At 40.6% G+C, this 27,939-nt stretch overlaps 2 protein-coding genes across 2 annotated transcripts in view; one reads left to right on the top strand and one right to left on the bottom strand.

Annotated features, from left to right (window-relative positions):
• The window catches only part of cacna2d4a (calcium channel, voltage-dependent, alpha 2/delta subunit 4a), an 86,550-nt gene that overhangs the window by 28,821 nt on the left and 29,790 nt on the right, over nt 1-27,939 (top strand). The window lies entirely within an intron of this gene.
• On the bottom strand, nt 415-27,672 carry lrtm2a (leucine rich repeat transmembrane protein 2a). The gene is made up of 7 exons (XM_023417914.2): nt 27,117-27,672; nt 19,632-19,821; nt 7,845-8,074; nt 6,985-7,110; nt 6,337-6,425; nt 5,772-5,929; nt 415-4,487 (listed from the first exon to the last, which is right to left on the bottom strand). Exons 2-7 carry the CDS (start codon nt 19,705-19,707, stop codon nt 3,955-3,957), a joined length of 1,212 nt encoding a protein of 403 aa, XP_023273682.1. The 5' UTR covers nt 19,708-19,821; nt 27,117-27,672; the 3' UTR covers nt 415-3,954.

Here is a 27,939-nt window from a genome sequence, read left to right on the forward strand (position 1 = left end):
AGGGACAGAGAAAATGGGATAAGGTACAGTGTACAGAGGAAATGTTATCACGACTGATTTATGCTCTCATTTGATGCTGTGAATTTATTCCACCTCAGCTGCTGTCAGTATCGCCTTTTTCACCCAAAAATTAAATTTCTACACTGCAAAAAATGTTCTTCCATTTTCTTTACTTTGTACAACAAATGCCCCAGATCAGTTGAATCTAAATTGTGGTTACTGGAAAATATCATTTGAATTCATTCTGGTGTGTGTAAATATAATAAATGGTGTTGGAAGTTATTATCCAATACTGTCTGTGTGAAATACCCAGGATCTAGTCTGTAAAGATTTAATGTCTGTTTTGTGTGACTGATGATTTTTAAAGAGCAGGTTGTTGTTGTAGTCTGTCAAGCCTTATCATTGGTGTGGATGTAAGTTCAGAGTGATATGTTTTTATTTAAATCAATGCATATTGACCAGGAAATGCTTCATCATCATCATCATCATCATCATCATCATATTATCATCGTCATAATCACAATCATCATAATAACACAACACACTATAAATCTCTGGGCATTGTAGTCTTTGAGGCCCTCAGTCAACATGGCTGCTGCAGTTTTTGCGTAGCAAACTATAATTTATTATTCTTTACACACACAGGCTATAGGAACAGGATTCAGCTAGCTAAGATACTTAGCTACCAACAACACAAGACCTGCAGACCAGGGGGTGAGAGGACGATGTTTCTGGATTTATAGAAAGAGTTTAGACGTTGCCTTTCTTTCAGTTACTGCCCCTGAGTCCCGGTTGACGGCCATGTTTACATTTGTCATTTAAATCCCTTTAAAAAATCCTTTTACCATGTTTTCACACATCTCCTCAAGATGCCAATTGTTAATGTAAAAATATACCTGATTTATAGTTTCCAGCTCATCTTTTCTATCTCTTACATTAGTGAGGTGACTATTGTTGCTGAAGTGCATCTAAACTTCATTTGCAATGCAAACTTGATCAATATTGGACTGAGGGATTAAATAATCATAAACCAAACTCTAGCTTTTGTGCATCTTGACTTATCACATATCCCACTAGCCCCAGTTTCCTACAAAAAAGCAACCTTTCGCTTTTTCTTATTGTTTGGAGTGTAATGAGTTTAAATGTAGCAAAAAATTGAAGTGCATGGAGATCGTAAGAGTGTGTATTCAACACTGATTTCAGTGTTCATGCAAGACATGAGCTTTGACATTTTTATTATTTAACCATGACTACTCTTGCCCAGCATTTCCTTAACCCTTTCTCCTCTTAGTTAAGTTACATTGCCTTAACCACAGTTTTACTGTGTTTTAGTCATGAAGTGCGGCTATTGGTGATAAAATAATACCCCATTGAAAAGTATGGGAAAGGAACATCATGTAGATATGTATATACTATCTGATATCTTGTAATTGGGCTGTATGATTCACCATAATGCTCTTTTTCAAATTAGTTTCACAATATAATCATTTGTAGAAAATAGAGCTAGTGTCAACGCATTAAATAAAAAAAATTTAAGACAAAAAGGTGACTTGTTGTCTACATTATTCAATGCTGAGTTAAATCAATATGATGAATTTCAGAGACGAGGCAGCAACATTGGGCCTTTTCACACTCTGGCCAAACTCTTTCTATGCTTCTTGCAGAAACTTTACCAACTATTGATCACAAATAAAATAAAACACGACAAATAATCAAACATTACAGAGATTTTAAAACCTAAAATAAAAACGAAACATAGACATTATAAACACAACAAAAGACATACATCATGAATTGATACAGAAACCCATAAACAGTTACGTCAAAAACATTTTGGGGACTGCTGGGCCAACACACCATAGTAGAGGCTAGTATAGTAATAATATTTATCTGCATCATACCCAGGTATAAGATAACACACTATTAATATAAGTTTACTTCCAGCCAATTAAAATTGAGAGGGTACAATAGTTCTACTGTAGGGGAGCAATATGCAATGAAAGCCAACTTTTTGAGATTGTTTACCACCCAAGACACAAACGTCCTACTCTGCTAACGATAAAATGTTAAAGTTTACATGAATATTTCAAAGGCATAAATTAGGATTTTCAAGAAAACACTATGCAAAGTAAACAAACTAACTTGTTGTCAATGCATCGAGAATGTGTGCCAGTCAAACAGACTCAAATAAGTGGTGATTGCTAAGTTTATAACAGAAGGACTCTTTGGCAGTGACTACATTTTCAAGTGAGAGTGACATAGCTTCCATTGCATATTGTAGATCCTTTGGGGAAAACATAAGGGGCAACAACATGGCAAAAGGCATGGATTAAGGAAAGAAAGGAGGTGGAAATCTTTAAGGAAGTGTGACAAAACTTTCCATAAATAGCACTGGATGGAAAGATGGATGGAGAGATAAAAGGACAAGAAGGAGGAGGGGGTAAAATAGCAGCGTCTTTTTGTTCAATCCCTTGTTCATCATAATCCCTCTGGGCAGATCGTCCTTGTTAGAAAGAAAGAGAGGGAAGGGGAGAGGGAGGCCAGAGGGGAACTGATTGGGGAAATAAAGTGCAGGAGTCTGAAGTTTGTAGTCCTTTGATGGATTTTTGTAGTCCTTGCCAGGAGACAGGGTTCTCTGAGATAGTTTTTCCATGCCATAGTAGCAAACTTTCACCGCTGAGGGCGAAATCAGTCTGAGAATGAGCTCTGAACAAAGATGATGTACTTTAAAGCAAAGTCTGTGGTCCTTCATTAAAACCATTGTAGGACATCTCTGAACCAGTCCAGAAGCATAGTCCAAGTAACACCAGAAAACGTCCCCTTTTTTCATAAGATACTCATTATAATCATTTAACAAGCATCAAGTAAGCAAGAGCCTTTTTCTGAGGAAATGGGACAAATACAGGGAAATTCCAGTTAAATTCCAGTTAAATGGTTTGCTCCCCATTTAACTGATTGATAACATCCATTATGTGGTCCAGATAGGGTAGAATCTATTTCTAGCCATCCACGAATGATCATTTTGTCAATTCAGATGGTTTCCTCTTGTACATTAAACATCCATGACAAGTCTCAAGAGACTTAGGAGACTCAATGTTTGATTTCCTTTCAACATATAATCTGTGTGTATCCCCAGTGTTTTCTATGTGACAAAGCACTCAAGAGGTTTCAACTATATAAATGACATCTTTTTGTGTTTATCCACAACGTTTCCCTAATTTCCTCTGAGCTTTCCAATGTTGGCTTTTTCTTTGGGATGTAGAGGTCCGACGGAGCAACAGAGGAGCATTAGGCCAGACGAGGGTGAAGGGTCCTGGGTTGGGGTCCTGGCTTTTTGGAGGAACTACTGGCTTTGGAGAGGTTTAGGAGGAGAAAGATGCAAACAAAACTAGCCGGGCACTGCCTAATACCACAAATTCCTGTCATTATTGTGAATACTGGTCCAATCGCCACCATACATACTGTAAATCCCTGAAAATTTAATCCAGTTTTTATAAGTGCTAACTGCGCGTACAACATGAGTGTCTTGTAACAGTTTAAATGATATGTGTCATTCTAATTTTTTCTCTGGGCCAATAGAAATAAATTCAGCAGCAGCCAACAGCAGCAGTAGGAGGTTGGTAGGCGAGTTGGAAGGATGATTGCTAACAAATACTGCAGTGAGAATGGCTCCAAATGGAAGAGAAAATTAGGGAACAGATAAGGTATTTGTGTGAGGGAGTGTTTTCAAGAGGGACAGAGAGGGAGACGGTTGAAAATAGAAAGAGGACGAAGAAAGGAAGACAGAAAGTGAGAGAAAGGTGTCAGTTTGAGAGTCAGATGGAGAGATACTATAACTGTCTGTGTGCATAAAACAAACTCTTCCATCTCTCTCCTCTTTGAGCCCTTTAAAATTTTTGCCCTTCCAACCTTCACCCTTTGACATGCCAACCCTCCCCCTGTCCCATCACTCCTCTAGGCTACAGAGGAGATCTGTTTCTCCTCCCTATCCTCCCCGTCAGCCTCTCCGTCTCCCATCAGCGGCTGCCTCTTCTTCAGCTCTCTCTGGTATTTGGCCATCAGGGAGGCATAGATGCAGCCATACGCCGCGGCTGCAACCATCATGATGCAAACGATGCCGCAAACCACGCCGGCAATCACCACCGTGCCGATGGCACGGCGCACACTCACAGGTCGGTAACGGGCGCGTACACAATCCGACGAGGCCTCCCCACCTCCTCCTCCTCCTCCTCCTCCACCTCCTGTGTTTGAAGAGGAGTCATCACCAGTGTTGCCGCTGTTGTCAGAAATTGGTGTTGCTCCACTGGGGTTAAGAGCGTTCCTGCTGCAAGGAGGAACACCTTTTTGTCCAGAACGGGAACCTTCACCTCCTCCGTTCTCATCTTCAAGTTGGAGGCAGTAGTTGAACATTTCCACTGGAACACCACGGATGTCTCGCCCACGCAGATCCTTCGGTAGCGTGCACTCCACTGCGTCCACTTTCCCCCCTGGAGGAGAGAGAAAGAGGTGCAGAGACAGGAGGACATGGAGAGGTCATTTATAAAATGCCTTATGCCTGTAAAGCACTCCCAATTAACTGAGTAAGAGGAAAAGATAGAGAGGGGGGGTGGATGTGCCAACACTAGGATGAGTCATGAATCACTTAACACACACACAAAGTTTGCTGTGCCCTCTACACTAAGTTGGAGATAGCCTCAACTAAGCTCTTCTATAATTCATGAGATGACATGCCAAGCTCCAGCAGAGCTCTAGTGTGTATTTGGAAGAGAGAAATATCTAAGTCACTAATTCCAAAAAGCGGCAGGAGGGTGGGGGATCTACTTTGTTATCATCACATGCTGCATTTCTCTCCACACATAGTATTCGTCTTGAGGTCACGTGTTAGAAAACCACTGGTTTGCACAGATATGTTTAGCATCAGAAACAATGAGATAAAGGCGGAGGATAATAGAAAGACAAAATGAGGAAAGTGGTATTTAGCCCCAGATGCTTTTATCTCAGCGTGTGAATCCCCTTTCCAAATACAGCTCTCCCTCTCCAAATATCTCCAAATATCCCAGCTTCGTGTGCTTGAAGTGGTTCGAAGCAGATAGAAGTCAACACCGGCTGCTGTCACTAAGCTTTTTACACTTGCTCGGTGCTTTGTCTTACTTTCTATAACACATATCTTGCGTCATCTACCTTTTTAACAGATAGTGTCATGCTCTCATGTTCAACTACGAAATGTCTCCTTGTAATTTTCTCTGCTGCTCTGATGATTATTAAATTATCATGTCCGCTGTGTGTCAGTCTCAGTCTGAAGTGTACTGAACTGAGCTGGAGAGTGGAGCCCAGCAAAGCAGAAGAGAGCAGAAAGAAGCAGAAAGGAGAATGGAGCAGAAAAGAGAAGAGATGCTTCATTAGCGGGGCAGCTGAGGCTTGAGGCGCTGAGGTGAATGTAGATTTTTACACATGAAGAGAGAGCGGAGAGCAGCTGTGGTTATCTGATGTACTAACAGCCTGCAGAGACACATGGGTAACACACACAGTACACAGAAACACACAATGAGCGTGGTAATGTGCATTCACACACCAGTGCAATTATATTATGGGGCTAGAAGCACAGAGACGCACAAATGAAGCACACACCTAACCTCAGCTATCTCTGAAGTAAACTAGCATTCTCAAGTTTCCGCCCACTGCTTCGTGACTTCTTTGCCCTTTTGTCCTATCCGCTAATTCAAATCAAACACACCATTTCAAAGCTCCTGTAACATAAATCAAACAACCACCTCTGTACAGCAGCCACTCCATCCAGTGTTTAAAATCGCGGAGGTTGCAGTCACATTCCCAGGGGTTGTGTCCCAATTCCAGGTGTTGTAGGTTGGCAAGGGGCTCAAACGCTGCCCTCTCCAAACCATGGAGCCTGTTACCCGCTAGAGACAGCCACCTATTGAATAATTACAATAAAATTAATTTATTCTCTTGACTCCCAACAACAGAGAAGCATTTACTCTCATAACATTGGTTTAAAAATCAGCTGGTAACAACAGCAGAAAATTATTCTTTTTAACATCGTCACATCATCATGTTGCTGTTAAATTACAGTCATTTTCTTCTGATCTGATTTCTTTCCTCGTATTGTGTAGTTTATTTTCAGTCAGTTCTTTCTTACATCATTTTTCTGTGCTAACTGGAGTATTGACTCTCACCTACAACCTTTGACCTTCTCATTGTAGGATTATTATAATGTTTATAATCTGTGATTGTCCTTGTATTCTAGTGTTGCTCTGTGAAGGAGCATTGATTAGAAAAACACATGTTGGTGTAAAAGAGTTTGTGTGGAAATGTGTGTACCTGAGGCTCTGCAGCTCGTCCAGTAGCCCGAGAGGAACAGAGGACAGTCCGTTCAGGGACAGATCCAGACTCTGAAGACCCCCCAAACCCTGTAGAAACATGAAGACCCTTTTTTGTTTGGTCTTCTTTTCCCATACAGTTCAGTCTCTTTCCCCAATATTATTATTAGTATTATTAGTATTATTACTTTCTCTCTTTAATTCCAAGAGGCACAGCTACCATTACTTGTCAGGCTAATCTTATTTAATAAAGTGTCCCAAGTGAAGTCCTGACACAAGCTCATCCTACAGACTGCTTTGGTTCAGATAAAAGTGGATGAAAGTGTTGAGCAAATGGTTTATTACTAATTTATCACCTGGACGAGAGCCTAGTCATGTCAGCATGTCTGCTCAGGTTGGCTCTGCTCCTAAACAGAGTCTGTCGAGTCCCACCCAAGAGATGAAACAGTGTATCAGCACTATTCACATAGTAATTTGGTGGATTGACTAATTTGAAGGAATATCTCCCAAAACCCTAATACAATATGAGAGGAACTCATGAATTACAGTGCAAAATTTTGCCTACATCCTCTCTGCATCTTAGCTGAAATAAGGCTCTATAGCCTTGTTAGTGAGCCGTACTATAGATTGTACCATGGACAGTGCTTACCTGGAAGAGGTCTCTGTCCATTACTGTTAGTGAGTTGTTGTGCAGAGTCAGCCTCGTCAGGTTGGTCATGTCTCTGAATAATCCAGCTGGTAAATTATCTAGGTAGTTATTAGAGAGGTCCAGCTCCTAAAAAATACACACAAAAAATGACATCTTCACTTAAATACACACTTGCTTGTTAGACACTTAGCTGATGTTCTTATTGATAACTTAAAAACAAAATTTGTGAAAAGTGAAATTAAAAAATTCAGAAACCTGTTCCAAGAGGGAAAAAATAGATCAACTGCAACAAAAGTTTAACGCACATTCTATACCTTAAGATGACATTCCTGTTCAGAGAAATCAGTACAATGGGTGTAGAGTGTAAAAATCTACATATATCACAGATGAAAGAAGCTGTCAAAATGGAGGACTACAAACTCAGACTACACAGTTTTTACAGCTTTACAGTAGATAAATGTTCAGTATCTGGTGTGCCAATAACAAACTGTAGTAGGAGAGGAACTAATGTGGTTGTATTTACCCGGCCTTTTTTGGCAGGTGCAGTAACCATCCATCATTTCCAGCTGTTCTATTTCAAATACCAAGTTGGCTGGCTTTGCACACACTATGCTATTAGTGAGCAGTCCTGCGAAACCTTGAAAATGTCAATTTTCCTTAACTTTTCAGACTGAGAGCAGAGGTTGTCTGCAATTTCTTCAATATGACACTCACCACACTTTTAAATTCAGTGTGCGAGGTCAGTGCAGAACACACTAGTCATTGCCACGGTAAACAACAACGTAACAACAACTCACAACACATTCAGCTGTGAGGCGAAGAAACACTTCACTGACAACAATAAACAAAGGACTGCAGACCTCCAGAGAGGAGAGGTTAGCGAAGGCAGAGGCTCCCAGCGAGGCAAGCTTGTTGTTGGCTAGCAGGAAGGAGCGGCTCCCCGGAGGCATGAGGTGCAGGGGAGGCAGGGAAGAGAGACCCCGGCCCCTGCAGTCCACCACCAGGCCATCTGAGGAGCAGAGACAGGGAGGAGGGCAGGAGGAGGCTGGTGGCAGCAGCGCCGCCAGGAGGCAGAGGACACAGAGGAAGACTGAAGGAGGGGACAGGTCAGGAGAGAAGAAAAGAGAGAGAAAACATGGTTATTTAGTTCTTGCTGTAGATTCTCATTTCAGTGATAAGTAGAGCAGACAAGTAAATGAGATGATGTCAGAAATGATGTAGTAGTTCTAAGTATAAGTTATAATTAGAAAATTAAGCTGAAGAATAATTTTTATCATTGAGACTGTCAACCAAACTGTCCACAAAATAGTCAATCATTCAGCCAATTTATTGCTGTGCATTTTGTTTGATCTACTGTATGTTACAAGTAGAAACCACAGCTTCCCTACTGTCAGTGAGCCTTGTGAAGGTGCCCTGATTCATGTGGAGAGTGGGAAAGATTCAAAAGGGAGGAGAAAAAGAAAGCAAAACAAGAAAGAAAGACCTTGAGAGGGAGGAAACAGCAGCTCAGTCCCAATAAAATACCTTCCCATGCAAGAGGCGGTTTTGATATGCTATTTAAATGCTGGAATTACACAGGAAATGTCCATTTCCACCATTTTGTGCCACAAAACAGATGTTTTCATGGATGTTTAAACATCAAGAAACTGCACAGAAGATCTGATTCTTCACTATTTGTCTGATTAAAACGATCAGTTTTGTCTTTGCTTACACAGATTTCAGATTTCTGAACAATCTTGTAAACGGAAGCCACATTCTGCACGAAAGACCGCAGCAGAACCAAAACATGGCCAGACTTGTGACAAAAATTGTTTGTGTGTGAAGCCTGCTCTATTATGGCAGTTGTCTATTCTGCAGTCACAAAGCCATCGCTTTTCATGAAAAAGCTGCACTTGTGAGTTTTCTTTTGTGTTAATGAGCAAATGAGTCTGTCTGTGGCTTTCTGTGTGTATGTTTGTGTGCATCTCGTAGCAGTCTCTCTCTCTTTAGTGACACTCATGAGGGAAATGCCCTCTGTTTTATTTCATTTTCAGTTCATTGTTATCCTGCAAACTACAGTCATTTCATCATTTCCACTCATTATCTCTGTGTCTTTCTCCAGTTCCAGCCTCCCTCTTTCATTCTGTTTTGTCGCTGTCTGCGTTTCCCTCGGTTTCCAGATAACATTATTTTATTTCATTTCTCATTTTCTTTCTTTATTTGCATCCATCAGTTCAGGTCTTTCCGTTCATTTTCGTTATTTTTATTTGTTTCTCTGTCTGTCTTTCTTTGCATCTGTCTATCCCTCTCTCCATTCTGTAAGTCTCTCTCTTTCCCACTTGAGTGTCTTTATCTCTCTCATTCTCTTTCACTCCGAGTCTCTCGGCACCGCTCTGTATTCCCTCAGTGTCTCGTTACAGTGGCTGACTTTGTTTCCATCCAATGGCTTATCAGCACGACTTATGTTTTATCTCTCTGTGTATGTGTGAATATGTGTGTGTGTGGGCATATGCTTGTGCGCCTGTGAGCGTGTGTGTGTGTTAAGCACCAACAAAGCGTGATATTAAGAAAACTAACTTCGTCTAAACTCCAGACACAGACACAGCACTTTTTACTTCCAGACTCTTTGCTTCACCAGCAGATTTCATCACTTGCATCATCTGCATACTATTAGCATATATTTCTCAGCGTCTCATCACTGATAAAATATGCTTTATTTATGCCATTTAGATAATATTTTATTCCCTCTAAAGTGGTCATAAATAGTGAGAATAGAATCTAGGAAATAATTTCACCACAGAATAGACAGCACACTTTAGCCTAATTAATGATAAATGATGAGTAATGCATTCAGAATGGAAAGAAGGGCAGAACCATTTTAGAAGATTGTTTAGTTGAGACTTTTTGGACCAAATTGTGATAACATTTTAATTTGTTATAAAGGCAGAGGTGTTGCTAATAACCCGTCAACAGCAATGGCTCTGTTAAAATGTCCCAGTAACCCTGAAACCAAAGCAGATAAATGGAATTCAGCCATGAATTTACAGCTGTACTTTTCATGCTGTAACAAGTCAAAAAGTCTTCCATTAATAATACTGAATTAAAATCAGCAGTTTCAGAATTGTAGGAGCTACGATTTGTTTCAAAGCAAGATTTTGATTAAAAAACAGCTAATTGTTCAGGCCCATTAGAAGGCTCGCAGTAGTTTAATTTAATCTTAATTTAGGGGTTATCTTGTATGCATCTCAGCCCCGCAGAGTAATTCATATTTTTAAGAGCAAATGAGCAAGTGCAAAACTGTGAGAAAACAAATACAAATTTAATTATTCATCTTGCTTTTCGTTGTTACTTCGAATTGTACGTTTCCATGGGCATTGGAAATTCTTATTACCTAATGCTTTGTGAAAACCTCCGGAAACACCATTGTATCGTTCTGAGAACACACACTCTAACAACAGTCTACAAATAGCATCTTTTCTCAGACTGTTTTAACCTGCCAGATAGAACATGACCTCCCCCAACCAGGACACTGCCCCATTTCACAGTATGATCCAAAAATGTTCCGAGAATAACGACTGTGGCCTGGTGAGAAAAATCAGTGTGTGTGCGTGAAGTGAGCTCTTATGTTCCTGCATCCGTTATCCTCTCTGCTCCTGTATAATCCTAATCTCTGGGAAAAATTAACTCCACTTCATAAATGGATGAAAGGAAAGATTTGAAAGTATCCGGAAGCGTCCTGTGCTGTCTTACTTTTTAGTGGAAATGCTTTAGAAGGCCAATCCTTTACTGCAGCAGCTCAGTAGGAGTCTAGAAGGATTTCACTGCACAGTGGCTGTAATTTTCCCATAACAGGTTTGAAAAAGGTGCAGAAGTGCAGGATGTTTGTGAGGACAACGTAGCTCAGAGGTAGAAGCACTGTTATACAACTGAGAGAGAGAGAGAGAAACTGTGTTTATTTTGCTGCTTCTTCCTCCTATTATGTCATATTTTAAATTGCGGTCATCTTTGCGCACCATTCATCTTTCCCAGTCTGCGATATGGGCTTTATTGTGCAAAGTTATTCTTCTTCTCCCCTTAGTCTTCCTTTCCGCTTCCCTTATTGCGACCCCTGTCCTCTCCTCTCCTCCCCCTCCACTACTGTACACTATAACTCCCCCTCACCCCATCCCTCCCTCAGTGCTGAAGCCTATCTTCCAACATTTATGAGTGGTTTTAGCGGCTCTCGTGGAGGAGGTGGTTGTTGTTTCGGCTTATTTTAGCTGCTCCAAATCCTCTCTGCTGTAGTGCTCCACGCAGCCAAACCAGAAGGAAATTATTCGGCCACAGACAGAGGAAGATAGGGAGGTTCAGTCCAAATAAGTTTAAGTGGTTCTGTGCAGTTTAATTCAGTCCAAACAGACTTCCGACTAAATCTTTTATAAGAATCCCCAAACACATGCCGTAAAAGTGCTGACATTTTGGGTAAATGTACGCTGGTAAAGCTCTCAGCGATGGGAAACAAACTAAGACATGGCATTAAAATGCAACAAGATGTTCCTGTTCAACTGAAGCAAGACTTCTGAGGCAGCTCTTATAGCAGTACTGCAGAGATAGATAGATAGATTGATTAATGAGCAGTATGTCATTTTATGAGGAAATCTATTCTGTGTAGTCGTCAGAAGTGACAGTTGTAAAAGATTTACAGTCAGATTGAGCAATTATTAATGATCACTTGTCGTACAATAAAACTGTAGGAAATTTTAGATAGACTATTAGAATTCTTCCTGTTTAAATTATCATCTGATTTGAATTTAAAGGATAATGCAGTCTCTTTGTATTGCTATAGAAGAAAATCAACAGTGAAGGATTTCTCTTGATAATGAAATTAATAATTTTCAAACCTCTTTTGTTACTTTCAACATCCCGGCTTACTTTTAGTTAATGTGGATCCTGGCACTGCTTACAGTCCAAGTGTGTGTCTGTGTGTGTATCAGTGTGGATGTGGGTGTTTGAAGCTCTGAAAAGCTGGAAATGAAACATTCGTCCTAGGTAGTCTTTGAAGTAGGACAATTAACTGTCAGGTTATATTTGCATCTTTGTGTGTGTGTGTGTGTGTGTGTGTGTGTGTGTGTGTGTGTGTGTGTGTGTGTGTGTGTGTGGTCACAGGGCTGTCTTGCAATAATCTCCTGCCTATTCAGTTTCTCCATTTGTTCAAAGTTTTATTGTAGGGTTATACACTCACGCACATACATCTTTTTGAAAAACAAAACACAAAACAAAACAATTAATTAATTTTTACTGATGGTCAACCTTTATGGGCACAAAACCTAAACTACAAAAAACTAATTTCTGGTATCATATGATGTTTGACAATGTCTCCTAGACGACGCCGCATGACAACTCTGGGGCCTCAGCTGTCTGTAAGTCTATATCCAGGGGCCCCTTACTGACACTGGACCCAGCTATGATGTCATCACCATAGACACTTCTGTTACTGAGCCCAGTCGCATGTTACCAGGGGCCAAGCTGTTTTCCATGCAAGCAGCAGACTTGGTGCTATCTTGTTACTAGAACGACCAGCTGTCGTCCACACAACACACTCACTCACTCGCCGGTATTTCTTAACTCTTTAATGTTTTACATGGTGCTCTGAGCAAGAGTCTGACGCAAATCCATCATGCTGCTGAGATGGCACAGAGTTTAGAGCTGACTCCTGTTTGACTCTTGATACCTGTGACAACATTGTTGTGTACCATCATAGATAACAACCCCTAAATGTCCTTAGCTGGAAAATCTGCTGTCTAGCACAAAAAAAAACATATTCAGCAGTTGTGCTTAAACAATTTGCTGGTTGCAGCTTTTTTTGTTTAAAAAAATGTTAAGACATTCTTCTTCTCTCTGTTTTATTTCATTGTTAATTCAATATCATTAGGTATTTTGGATTATCGCTTCAGGTAAAACAAGCAATTTGAAGATGTCACCTTGGGCTTTTCACCATTCCTTTTCTGGACTTAACGATTAATTAATTAGATTAATTCATCATGAATTTATATTTAAAATATTTTAGTTGTTAAATAAGCCTAAAATGTTGTAAATAAAGGATGATTTTAAAAAGACAAACTGGTCAGTTCTCTATAAGATTTCCATAACATCAAGAAATGCCCTATAGTAGCAATAAAGTTAGAATAATGCTATATACATATACATATACATATATAAACAATACGTATACATGATTACAGTTACATTTTGGCTCCAGTTTGACATCAAAGGCATTTAAGTAAGTGATGATCAGAGACCTGATAGACAGATATGTGATAATGCATAGACGGCCAAGAGGAGAAGAAGTATCTTAAAATGTGTAATTTATCATATATCATGTGTTATATCAACACACTGTCAATCCTGTTTGTTTATCTGCAGCAACAGTTTCTGTGTAATTTGTCTGGCTGTTACATGTCTGATCTCTGCTGTAACGCAAGACCTCATTTAGTTAGCAGATGGAAAAGAGCCAGCCAGTGTGTGCGTGTGTGTTCGCCTTGAATGTTTATGTGTGTTTGAATCTCTATATACACTGCACAGTCTACTGCCTCACTGAATGCATGGCTTTTCTGGCGTAGTATAAAAAGGTATAAAAGAATACACAACACACACATAATTTCAAGGTCCCAGCAGTACCACCACGTTATTTCAACATTGACAATGTAATGCTGTGTTACCGTAGCAACCAAGTGCTGCAGATGATGTTAAAGAGAAAAGATGAGGCATGAGGAAAGAAGTTTTTTGGTTCACATTAAATCCCATCCTTTCACCACATTATCTCTCCTCTCTCACACGCACAACCTCTCCGCCTTTCTCTCAGGCACGACCGCGAGAATTGCTTACTCACACACAGGATGTCATGGTCGCACACACGTACTGAACACACATGGTGAGACCCATACACACACACACACACAGCAGTTGAGGATAAGCAGGGACAGGGTGTGGGGGTTTAGGTTGTGCTCCTGCTGACAGTGTGATGAGGAGAGGAGAGGAAAGAAGAGAGGAGGGGATTCGACTTTCTCCAGAATCTCGATTTTTATACATTACTTCTTTAACTTTTCCCTATGGGATCACCTCCTATTATCTCTCCCTATTTCTGTCTTCCCTCTTTCTCTGTCACCCCCTGTGTTTACTCTTGTCCCTCTTTCAACCTCCATTTCTCTCCCACCTAATCTCTCTCAGTCTCTGTCTCCCCTGTCCATTTCTCATGAATTCTGCATCGGCAAGACAGAATCATTATTCTGACTTGGAGGGGCGAGTGGGTAATGTGTAGGCTGATCTGCCTCTTTATTTCATGCTATCTGTATCAATTTGTGGTGACACACACACACACACACACACACACACACACACACACATACACACATACACACACACATGCTTCTTCACACACCAGTATGGCCCATGGGAGAGTGTGACATGCAATGACATTGCTTTTGTGATAGTGGCTATTAATTAGGGGGAGTGACAAAGAGAGGGAGAGATAAGGGGATAAGAACAAAGGGGGAAGAAGTGGTAGAAAACAAATTATCAGTAAAGCATAATTTTAGGCCATTCTCAGCAAATACCAGTTATAGATTTCACAGTAACACCATCTCTTTGATGGATGTTGATTCTTTTTCTACTGACTGCTCAACTGGGCATCAGTCCGAGGCTGAGTACATTCTGAATTTAGAGAAAAAATGAAGGATGCTTGGCTTTTGATGTCACATCCGCATTAATGTGACTGGAATAGAATATACCTTGGATCTTTGACAGGTCCTAATGTAGTTCGCACTCAATCCTCAAAAGGGATGGATAGACAGATGATATTGATCCAGACTGCACGTACACATACACGTACATGTACACACACACACACACACACACACACACACACACACACACATGCACACACAGTTGTCATGATGTGGTTTTAATGCCAGTGTTTTATGAGTTTTTAGTTGATTATTTTGTTGTCTTGAGTACTGTTTGAAAAAAATTAGCTAGATAGATGGATAGATTTGTTATCTTGCTAATTGGATGCCCTTTTCATTGAGTTGTGGAGTGTTCACAAAGACAAATTGAGCACATCTCAAATAGCTTTATTATCCAAAACCATTATCAACCATTTTCTATGATTACTTGGTGAGTAAAGTACTTTTTTCTATAAAGCATGGGCTTTGCTACGATCATCATAGCTTATCAGCCTCACGTCGGATCCATATACTAGACTTGCTTTGAGTGTAATACTGTATCAGTATCGTTTGGCGAAGCTGAACTGCAGTGGTGCTGTTTGTGGAGCAGAGGATTATCCAGATTTATCCCTGGCAATGTCCTTTGAAAGTGGGCCAGTATCATGTGTTTGTGTGCTTGAACTAGCACATTCCTGTTGTACCTGCACCAAACTAAACTGTGGTCAAAAGAGGAGTGAAAATAAACCTGGTGTACTGCACTTACAGGCATTGTGCATGCATTTCTCTGCATGCATCGTGTACAGCTGGAGCCAGTACAAGGTCACCTCGGCAGCAGGAATCTTTCCCACATGACGCTAGTAGCAAAGCTGACGTAAAATTATCACAGCAACAAATTACACTTTAATTCATCCAGCAAGGATGTCAGGGGTCAAAACACAGTGTGCTGAGAGAATATAATATTTCTGTGTGTGTACCTTTGAGCCCTACGTCTCAAAATACCTAGAAATTGCAGTAATAGCTATTGATCACATACCTGAATTTGCCAGATGCTATAGATTGTTTGTCAACAAGCTGTTATTTCAGTTTTTATTTAACTCCAAGTCTCATATAACACTATGTGAAAGGATCAGGCTCCAGTTCAACCCGAATACTGCACAGAGACACGTACTGTGTCACACTGCTGTGGCTTCATGCCAAACCCAACATACCAGCAGGGTTGAAAAGTGCCACCAGGTACTAACTACCCAGCGATGAATTTAACTTTTTACTGCACCCTCACAGCTGACCAGTGTCTTTAAATAGTTAAAATGAAATTAGCTCATTAAACAGTCGATTTAACAACTTGATAGCTGCTGCAGGCAGACAAGAAGTTAGTTTTCACTGCGATACAGCCAGTTGAGCCCCAGTATGGCTCTGTTCCAAACCTAATGCTACTCCCTTAGTCACTGCACTGTATTACAGCTGTATTCCAAGCATAATGCTACAACCTTAGTCACTGTATTATGGCTCCATTCCAAACCAAATGTTTTAACCTCAGTTGATGTATTAAGTCTCCTTTCGAAGCCAAATCCTGACTGCTTTCTCTCCCTCCCTCTGTCACTTTCTCTGTCACTCTTTTGATCGGAAGCTATGTGGTCAGTTAATCTGTCGGCTTTGCAGCAAGGTGCATAAACACACACACACACACACACACACACACACACACACACACGGTATGACCAGTTAAGCTACAGTGTGTGTGTTTATGTGTGTGTGAATAGGGATGAAGTCATGCTAGCTTGTGTGCTAATGTGTGTGTGTGTGTGTGTTGTGTCAAATGAGACAGTCTGCTGGGATCACGGAGGCCTGGAGGCACCATATGGTCTCTGTGTCGCTCATAGACCTCTCTGTTCCCCTCTCTCGCCTCTGCTCCTTCATCCTTTCTTCTCCTCACTGTCTTCTCTCTTTCACTACGCCGCTTTGATCTGGCATCTCTTTTCCTCCTCCCCTCCACTCCCCACTGTTTCCATCTCTTTTCTCACTTCCTCTGTCTCGCTCTTTCCGTCACTCACATTTTATATTCTCCACCTCTAGTTTGCACTCTTTTTAAACTTATATTGTCTTTTTCTGTGCCAATCTCTTTCACTTTAGACCCTTTTACTTTTTAGTTTCTTGACATTTTGGTTCCACTTTCTTGTACTTCACCCTTTAGGGTGTGTTGGCCTATAGCCTTATGGTTATTAATGCTTTGTAAATCAGTTATAGTTCATTAATAGGCACAACGTTGAGGTTGTTATGGGTTGTGAAAAATTCCTCTGGTTGGTTTTTATCCTTTAGCATATACTTTTTTTTTTAGCTCTTCAATTCATCTGGGAGACCCTCGAATAGCATTTGTCTTCTTGGAAAAAACTACAAAAAATCAGAAACAAAATCCATTTATTAATATATTTAAGTTCAGACTTGGTAACTAATCACAAAAGACTGAAAGCCACAACCATGTATTAATGAATTACCAACATTTATTACTGCATTTTTATGAAATAGAAAGGACAAACACAAGTCAGAGGAGCTTTTCACAACCCTGAAAGCCGGAATCATACTTATGATTTACTGCTAAGATTTGTAAACAATAAGTTACAAGAGTTAAAATAAGAATATTTCCAGTGAACATTTATTCATTTAAATAATGATTTAAATATTTTCTGATTATGAAACAATCCACCAATTACAAATCATTTTCTCAATATACACGTTTTTAGTGAAAGAAGTTATGCAATGAACTGTGATAAGAAAAAAAAATGTATTTATAATTTGGCACAAAAGAATTTACTTCTAGCCACAGCAGTTTAAATTGGCTTTGATGATCAAACAAAAAAAAACCCCATAAAACATCCTCCACAGCCTGTCAGTAATATCATTTCGCTTTCTGCCCCATGCAGGTTACAAAACTCCATCATAGTTGTACGGCCATTAGTTGGAAATATGGTAGACACTGGCTGACACTGAAGAATACTAACACTTCTGGACAGACTCTTTACATTTTTCTTTTTGATCTGTTTTCTGTCACACAAAGAGCTTCTTGCTGTAGCCTATGGGCACACCTTTTAGTTTTGTGACATTTCAAAGGTTTGCACAGCGTTAGCATGGCAGTTGGCTGGAAACACACCTCTAAACCAACTTCATCCGCTTTGGAAGGAAACAGATCCTTGATTATTTGACTCTCAGCAGTGTAGTAATCTGACATATTTGTTGGCTCTGATTTTTTTGGGAGGCTTACCCCTTTCTACTCCTATTATATGCATGATCTTCCAGTGTCTCAGTGTGTGTGTCAGCGCATTTCACATAATGGCAGAGATCAGAGAGCTTCCAATCTTTGCAAGAGAAATACAGAGAGACAGTGATAAAGCAAAGGAGAGAGTCAGAGAAAACGCCTGTTATAAAAAAAGGTTGGCAATATTGATAACGTTGATTTTGTGTCAATGAAGTGTACTCAACTGAAGTGAGACTGTCTGGCAATATTGTGTTACATTCATGCCAAGAATGTAATTTTGAATTTTGATGAATTCCCGTTCCTAAAAGGCTTGAGCAATATTGTTAGTGTAATATTTACGGTGATAAAGTGTAATGAAATACACTGAGAGAGGTAAACCGAGGCAGATAATGGAGATAAATTGAACTGAATTTAATGCAGTTACGAGAGAGGGATGAAGAAAAGGTAGAGGACAGGTGAAGAGAAAAAGGAGGAGGTACGCGGTGGTGTGACAGAGACAGAGGGAGGCTGAGCGGCCCAGAGGGAGGTATATCTATCGACTTAGAGGTGCTGTGTGGGTGTGTGGAGGTTCTGACAGATTGTGTTGCCCTGTTATTTAGTGTCCTCAGTGTTACACAGCGGTTTGTGGGGGCGTTTTTGCCAGACACCTCTGGAACAATACCTCACCATCAGGAGGACAAAGATCCCCCAATTTGGGGGTCTCTTTTGATTTTTTGTAAAATCATTTGTTTTCTGTGGCGAGTGCAGCGTGTGTTCATATGTGCATGCTCATGTCATATAAGACGTATAACAAAAGAGAGAAAAAATGCAGAGAGGAAACCCTTGTGTTTGCCTATTAGCAGAGGAAGTGTCTGGAATCTCTCAGAGAGCAGGATCCATCCACTCCACCGCCTAATCCACAGCACTCACACACACACACACACACACACACACACACACACACACACACACACATACACATGCGTGCATAAGGCTGTCGTATCTGTTGCTATGCCACCCGACTTCTGATGGATTTTTGTTTTGACTGAGTGTACCCATGGTATGAGGTGGAAAAAGAGAGAAAGATTATGGGCAGAAAGAGACAGGGAAACAGGGAGGAGCAAAGCAGAAAGAGGGAAGGAGAGGCAGGTGAAAAAGGGGAAGAAAGGGGAAGTGAGATGTGAGAAGTATAATATGAGGGGGGAAATGCAGAAGACAAAATGAAAGAAAGGAAGGGGAGAGGGGATATAAAATGAAAGAAAGGTAAAAGGGGTAGAAAAGGAAGGGAAGGGAAAAGCAGACAAATAACCTGCAAGTCTCTCCTCCATCATTCCTTCCCCACTTTGTTTTGTTTCTACAGACTGGTGGCATTAATACATACAGTAATGTGGCATTTCACTGGAGGACTTGGCACGTGGCCACAGCATACTCAAAGCCCTCATCCTTTGCCTTTGCCTTTGCCTTTGCCTGTGTGTGTGTGTGTGTGTGTGTGTGTGTGTGTGTGTGTGTGTGTGTGTGTTGTGCATGTGCTCAAGCATGCTGGGTGTGCTAACATTAGCAGCTGTCAAAACAGACAGTGTTCCTCCTTTCATGCGTAGTTAGGAGTACAATAGATGGGAATAAAATAGAGCAGAGTTGAGTAGGAACAGAGGACCATTATTTATTTTCCTTTTGTCAGTTTCTCTCATCTTTCTAATTTTTTCTCTTCTCTTAATCTACTTTTCGTTTGGTCGACTCACCAGGTCTGGCCAAGTGGGTGGTAGCACTGGGAGGGGGGAGGCCTATGCCCCCAGGGAGGTGGGTGTGGGGGGGCATGACACAGAGCTCTGCAGCCTTCCTCTGTCGGAGGGGCGGGGCTATGCGGATGTCAAGCCGCCATGCCTGCAGCCTCCACTAGGGCGGTGACTGCGAAAAGCTACACCAAAACACCTAAGGAGAGAGAGGAGACACAAGTGAGACAAACAAATGATCAATTATCTCCTATTTGCACATTCAGACATTTACAAATACGAATTCTGAGGCCGTATCTCATGAATTTTTTACCGCACAGAGCCACACAAACTAACGTGCACACACACTCATGCATACACACACACGTATACGCCAGCAGCAGTGAAGGCTAGCGCAGCAGGAGGCTGTATATGTGTGCGCTCATCTTTGTGAGATGACTTCCTTGCATACATTAAATGTGTTTGTGCATTTGTGTGTTTGAGACTGTGCAAGCTTGTGTGCATATGTGCGTGTGCGTGTGTGCAAGCATCACAAACAGCCCCCTGGTATTTCATAGGCATAAATAATAGATGTGTATGTCTTTGGCAGTTTACACAATCAGTTTGCCTTTCCCACAGACAGACCCCCCACTGCTACTGTCTGGCATAGACACGGACACAGAGAGAGAGACAAAGCAAGAATGCCACCGGGAGCGAGCGATGGAGGGAAAAGATAGAGAAGGATAAGGGTAGAAACTGATAAATACAGAGAGAGATATGGAGGGGGAGAAAAAGTGGAATATACTTCAGATTGAAGAGGATAAGAAAGAAATTATGGGAGGAATGATGAAAGGAGACTTGTTTTTGTATGTGTGATACTGCCAAACTACCCTTGAGCAAGGCACCAAGTGCGCAGGAAGCGGTGGAGTGACATAACTAAAGGTAACATAGCAACAGCTGACCTCAGCTGAATCTGTTGCTTGCTGAGTAAACAATAACAAGAATGTCATCTCTAGAGAACATCAAGTTCCTGAAATGCTGAAAAAGGTTTTTATATCAGCTCTGAAAACTCAGTTTATGCATGTGGTCCACCAACATAATTTTCCAATAAAGAATATCACATCAAGTTTCATAAGACAGCTCTGTAGAACACATTTGAAATAACAGAAAACAGTGGTGCAAAAGAACCAATCTTGTGATTGCTTGCAATCGGTTGGTTTGCTGTATCAGTCGGATAGATGGAGGTATGACCCATTTCAATTACAGCAGCGTAATGAAACACATCCCACATGCATTGAAAAAGAGTCTTCTTGTCAATATGGAGTCATTAAAGTGATAGTAGGTGGGAAATTACCATGGGAGAAAACTTGTTGGAACCTCAATACCACATGACAGATGCACGCTGTAGACTCGCACCTCCTGGGCCAATCAGTGTAATTTTGAAAATGCTGGAGTACTGCTGCGAGATGTGTCTTTTCCTAAACTATCATCAAAACCCAATCAACAGTGTGTAAAATATTGCGCTAATCAGATTAGGCTGTTGTTCAGTGGTTAGCTGTTTGTGGAGGAAACTTACAGGAGAAGACACAGGGCAGACTTGTTTCTGCACAGCTCATTTTGACATCAGGTTGAATAGAGGTGAATGTGCATTTGTGCACGTGTTTGCACTCTGTGGATGCATGTGTAGTGATTATGTAAATTTGCACCTGTAGCACCATGAATAGGCATGTTAAGCAAACATGATCCAGAGTAGCAGGAGGATTAAGTGGATGCGTGGAAAGAAAAGAAAGATGAAATTTGATAGATGGATCTAGATGAGGACAGACAGAAAGATAGATATATGTTCAACTTTCTGTGCATATAGTCAGTGTTGGTAAGTTATTTACAGCTGGTTGTATATGACTTAGTGGCAACTGGAGGAGAGGAGAAGTGGGAGAGTGGTGAAATAAGAGAGGGTGACGAAGAGGAAAAGAGGTGTAGAAAAGGCAGTGATGAAAGAATAAAAGGAGAATATTGGCGAGGCAGGAAATGCCTGAAGGGGAGGGGAGGTAAAAATAAGTTCTATGGGTAAACAGGGAGGACATTAAAATTCTCCTCCACGACCTCCCTACTGTTTTGGTGTGTGTGTTGAGTGTGTGATTGTGTATGTGAGCCCCAGTGATGCTATTTGTGTTATCATTATTGCTATTAGTACCTGCCAGACACTGAGCAAAAAATAAAACACTCGTCTAATCTCTCAGCTCTCTCATCTCTTTCTTTATACTCTCTCTTACTCCCTCCTTTCCCCTCCAATGTTTATTCCTCTGTCTTCTTGTCTTTTCTCTTTCTTCATGACCTTCATCTTTCAATATATGCCACATCCTTTTCTTTCTATCCTATCTCTCTCATCCTATCTCTCCCTCTCCTTGTCTCTTTCTCTCCTTGACAAAGCAACGGAGGCATGTACCGAGGATATTCGGCAGATGGATTTCCTGCATGTGATTAAAGTCACATTAGCCAGGCTCTACTGGGAAATTTGAGTTGTTCTTTTCAAATGAGCACATGAGCTACATTTGAAAAATTCAGAAGCGCGGATGAGAAATGGAAGGAACTCAAGGAATTTGGGAGGATTCCTGTCTCTGATGCAAATTTCAAGATGTTTTTCCCTTTTCAGTTTGCTGAGTGATGTGAATCTATTACAGGACTGAAATGGTGGAAGAGGGGAGCTGTTTTTTTTGTTTAAAACCTGACATGAATATATGATTATTTACTGTATTATTTGCTGTGTGTTTATATGACAGCATAGGTTTTTGCTGATCTTTTGCATTCAGTATTGTTTATCATTTTACTTAGATACTGTAGAATTTTTGAGAAAGCATTCTTCACACATAGAGATGAATGCTATTTATCCATTGTTGTAGTTATTCATCACATCATCACATTAAACATTTTTGCGTCAATTTCTAGCTGTGTGAGATCAATCTTTAATTCCTGCTTCAGCTTTGGGGCTGTAAGTGTTGCCTTGGTTTGCATGTTGGCCATTTATCAAATGATTCATGGATTTGTGTATGTTTGTTTTGATTTATTTTGAGCAGGAAAACAGTTTGGTGGGAAAGCAGCGTGCCACTTTATGAGCAGAGGGAAAATCACTCAGTTATTTTGAATGTCTGCATTGATATTAAATGGTAGACTGAGCTTATATCAAGTTTATAGCCAAATGCTTGTTGTTGCTTGTTGGCCTTTTACTCACACATCATCATTGTTGATTGTTTTCTGTGCCATCTAAAAAGAAAATGTGTATCAATACATGTGGTGAAATGTGCAAAAATGTCATGTGCACAATCATGCTGGAATTGTCCTTTAAATGATGTATTGGAGGTGGAGCAGAAGGTCACCTCTGCAGCCACGTATTACTGTTCACCCATCAGTTCCCATCATGCTGAATGGGTGCTGTGGTGGCAAGCCTGCCTGTCAGGCTATTCTCAGAAAGCTTTTTTTACCAATTTGACCTGGACACAGGGGCAGCTAAAATCCCCACATGCGCCCATGCACACGTTCATGCACACACACGCACACACGCACACACACACACACACACACACGTGTAAACACTCGGGTGTCCAAGTGGCCCCTGCATGTTGGGGAATCAAGTATCACCTCCTTCCCTCTTCTAGGCTGTTCCGTTCCTCTTTTCTAACCTCTCGTCTTTCCATCCTATTTTTTCTTTGTGTGTATTCCACTAATTGTTTCCTGTCCGCACTTAAGCCGGATTTATTCTCCACAGGGGTGTTGCACAGGCTTTGTGCACAGCTCCAACACACATTTCCTCAAAAATTTTACCACACACTTGGGGGCTGAGATAACAAGTAGACACATTGACTGCGAGTGGTCAGCTTGGGCTCTTTCTATTTTCTCCTATGTGTTTCTGATACAGGTAGAGTTAGTTGAAATGAAGCAGCAAGACTCAGCAATCTTCTCTTTTCCATTCATGCTTGACAAATTTTTACTTTGTGATTTAGCAAAGCCAAATCCAGTGCAATCCTTTTTCCTTTTCCATTACACTGCATCAAAGTCAACAAAAGAATGGGTATATGTTGATTGTACAGCTCACTAATCTTGTTTACTGTAGCCAGACAAATAAGTATTTTTTGATCCATCTAGCAAAGCCATCTCTAGTGCAAACCTCCCCGTCATTGCTGCTTATGATAAAGTAAATGAAAGAGTATAAATACGTTTGCCTCAGGTGTATAATGAATGCACAACAGCTGAATAATGTACAACACAGCCATTTAGTGTTGTGTTGGTGCTACAACAGGCAATGTTATTCAACAATAAATCAATTCCATCTACTACAATACAACCAAAACACCTTGATGGAGAAGCTTTAATCCTGCTGTACTCGGCACTGGAGTGTGTGTGTGTGTGTGTGTGTCTGTGTCTGTGTGTCTGTGTGTGTGTGTGTGTGTGTGTGTGAGTGAACTTGCATATGTGTTCCTGCCTTTGCCCGATTTGCCCACTTAAACCCGTTTTCCAGAGTGTTCCATCTCTTTTGTGTCAGGCCTACTCGGCTTGACTAATAGTTTTTAATCAATATGGCTGGAATTTTGTCTAATTTGCAACCCAATTGAAATCCTCCAGCACACAAGGGGACAGTTATCCATGTGTGAAGGCAGGTGTACGTGTGTGTGTGTGTGTGTGTGTGTGTGTGTGTGTGTGTGTGTGTGTGTGTGTGTGTGAGTGTATGTGTGTGTGTGCGCCTGTCTGACTGTGCGGCCCTTGAATAAGTGACAGAGACACACAGTCCAATCATTCAATTATGTCTTCACACACACACATTAGCATTTGGCAGTTTGCTGGTGTTTAAGAGGTTCATCAATGTCAAATCATTTGACAAAACAAAACCATTGATTTACAATAGAGAGGGACAAGGAATAAAAGGTCATAATGAGTGCATACATGCAGTTGTATGTTCCTGTATTTTTGTGTGTGTGTGTGTGTGTGTGTGTGTGTGTTTGTGTAGGTGTGGTTGCTAACAAAGGCAGAGAGAGGCAGCCAAGCTCCCTAGATCAATTTTTAATGGCTTTGTTACACAGGAGATGGGGGAGATTGGGGCAACATAACACACACACAAACATGCGCGCACGTACATACACACACACACACACCTAAGCACATGCCGATAGCTTGACAAATAGATCCACATATGCGTTGACAGGCACATGGTGCAAAAATATGTTCAGATATATAGTTACACATGCATGGAGGTATGTAGACACATACTGTACACAAACACACACACTGAGTGTGCATGTGTCCAAAAACACACTAATTATGTACAAACATAAATGTACATACGTAGCGTACACATCATATGGCAGGCAACAATTAACAACAAGCTAAAGTAAGAAAGATGCTCAGTTGTGGCTTCAGTGGGAAAAGATTTTGCATGTGACAGCTAATTCTCATTAAACTATAATGTCATTTAGACTTTGCATTTTTATCTTACACCACCATATAACATATTTTTCACTTAATTGTTCTTACAGCACTATTTTTCTTATTAAGGTGGGTTACCTGAATGTACATATTCAGCATTCATGGCTACAGTAAAATGTGCATAAAATTGAAATTTGTATTTTGGTTAAGTGCATCAATAACATCATCCAGACTGTTGACACTTTTCACAACAGCTGTCAGACTAGTCTGAGGTTTTAGCCATGTTATTAGTAGACATATCAAATTTCTTAACTTACCACAGAGCCAGTTAGTGATCATTATTGTTTTTCTCTGGGATTATGTTAGAATGCATCTACATTACTTGAAGGATGCTCAGACAGTTCCCTTTCATTTTTAGCTAATGTAGCGAGGAAAAAGAGCCCCGAAGACATTAAGGTGGAATGCCTACACACTGGGCTCCAGACAGAGAATCAACAGGACACCATGTAATAGAACTTATCAAAGGTTTCAAATTGATTGAAATTACATAAGATGCTGTGAAGGTCAGAGAAGAAGTGAGAGTAGAAACATAGATAGAAAGATAGAAACGAGCAATAAAGTGTTATTGCTGTAATAAATATTCACAATAAATCCACAAAAAGATTGTAGCTATCTATAAGTTAAATTAATTTGTCTATGAAGTTTGCATCAAATGTTTGCTTTGTTTTTTTAAGGAAAAATGGACAGATCACATTAATTGCATTGTATTGAATGTGGAGGTATAGTTGAAGGATAAAGGATACAAGCAGTAGTTAAACTCAGATCACACTGATGTTACACCTGCTGTATTAGCTTTCATATTGGGTACTCGGTGTTAGTGATAGACTCCACCAAGCCCTCAGAGATACAGTAGCACTGTCAGGTGCAGCAGTGTTGGTGTGGTGGCCAAATGCGGGCCTGCAGGTCACATGACACCCTGAGTTTTAGAGACACATGTGCATTACAAAATAAATGACTGTACAACATTCAATGAGCAATATGTAGAGGCAAAAGATTTTGTGATTTCCAATGTTTGAACTGTTAGACTTTATATATTTTAAAAATGTTTTATTTTATTCAAAATAACATTTTTGTGTCCTTCATGTTCGGTTAGCCAGACAGAGCTAGATAAGGACAAACCCTGAGCTGGAAGTGACTGAAACTTTTTGGTCATTTTCACTGGGTGAGCAGCTCTCACTGAAAAGAATGGATTGCCATGTTTGAATACTTTGTGCAATTTTTATTAGGTTTTTGAGTGGTAGCCCTGGTAAATTATAACATTAGCTGTAGACACAAAAAAAAAACTTTTTATGTTGCAGTGTATTAATTTTAGCTTGATTCCCACAGATTATGCACCAGGAGGTTTGGCACACACAGGCAAAGATTTTCCATAAGACTTAATTTCCTTTTAAAATCAACTGGCCTGTTGCAGAAATAAAAATAGCAATGCCTTATACTGTTCCCTAATATCATATTATCACACATTTAGACGAGACCATTTACTGTTTATGTCTTGCAGGGTATGTTGTTATTTTCATACATTAGAGCCTTAAGTAGTAACAGCATAATGTTTCTTCTATGCACTTTTGTCGGATAAGTTATTACGACTGTCTCTCCTTGTCCATGCACTTGTTTGTGTTTAACTGTTAAAAAAAATCACTGAATACTCCTGTCGAACTGAACCCCACATGAATCATACGGCCATATTTGTATGTTAATAAACTACTGATGCTCTCACCTTCTGCCCGAAACCACAGCCCCAAAATTACCCTGAATGTACATGTTGTGTGTATCTATGAAATAGGTTGACGTTTTCAGCATCCAGCCCCTCACAGCATGCACTTTTGGCCCTATCAAAAAAATTCAATTGTTTGTGGAGGAAAAAAAAAGGCAAGTCTGTCTCTGTCTGCAATTTACTTTGTGTGACAGTACATCTTTAATTCCAGTTGTATAATGAGATTAAAAGCAGTTTTGATGAAGTGTGTGTGTGTGTGTGTGTGTGTGTGTGTGTGTGTGTGTGTGTGTTTGAGTGAGATGAACTAACACCACAAACACACTTACCTTTTGACCAAATATCTCAGACAGCACCAGCCTTATAGATTTCTGCCTTCAGCCATCCCCCCCAAATATATCCAAAAAATTAAAAAAGATTCAAAACATAGAAGAAAAACTGTCCCCACTTCAGGTAAAGAAATCCATACATTCAAGATCCTGGTGAAATGAATAATGTAAGAATAATCCCGCTTTCTGTACAGAGACAATCCCCCTGGCTTCCCTTCAACCCACCAATGAATTGTAAAAATGAGGGATTGTAGAAAAAAAAACGAGGGGAAGAGAGGCTTAGAGACACAAGAGGAGGGAAGAGACGATAAGGTCCTTAGAGGGAGAGGGATGGAGATAGTTAATCCTTTTCTTCGGATCTATTCCCTATATGAATGATACGTCCAGCGCCGTCCTGCTCACTGGCTTGTGCGCTGCTGTGTGCGTCTGAGAGGCGTGAGTGTGTGTGTGTGTGTGTGAAAGAGAGAAATAGACAGAGAGAGAGAGACGAAGTGTGTGTGTGTGTGAGAGAGAGAGAGAGAGAGACAACGGCGTTAGGTTGCTGGCGTCACGCGCTAGCCCTTCTGTGTGTCGCTATGTTTGTGATTCCTGCACTCAGCACGCGTCAGAGTGTGTGTGTGTGTTTATCCGCACATGTACACTTTAGGGTTGTCTTTCCGGTGTGTATGTGTGTGTGTGTGTGTGTGTGTGTGTGTGTGTGTGTGTGTGTGTGTGTGTGTGTTTGTGTGTGTGTGTGTCTTGTCAAATATAGTAACATTAGTGTATGCTGCTTCTGTCTGCCTGCAGCTCTCCCACTGTGACAGAGAGAGGATGAGGGAGGTGG

This window comes from Seriola lalandi, unplaced genomic scaffold (assembly GCF_002814215.2).
Source record: "Seriola lalandi dorsalis isolate HSWRI2012SDOR001 ecotype SW California unplaced genomic scaffold, Sedor1 jcf7180002054579, whole genome shotgun sequence".
NCBI lineage: Eukaryota > Metazoa > Chordata > Actinopteri > Carangiformes > Carangidae > Seriola > Seriola lalandi.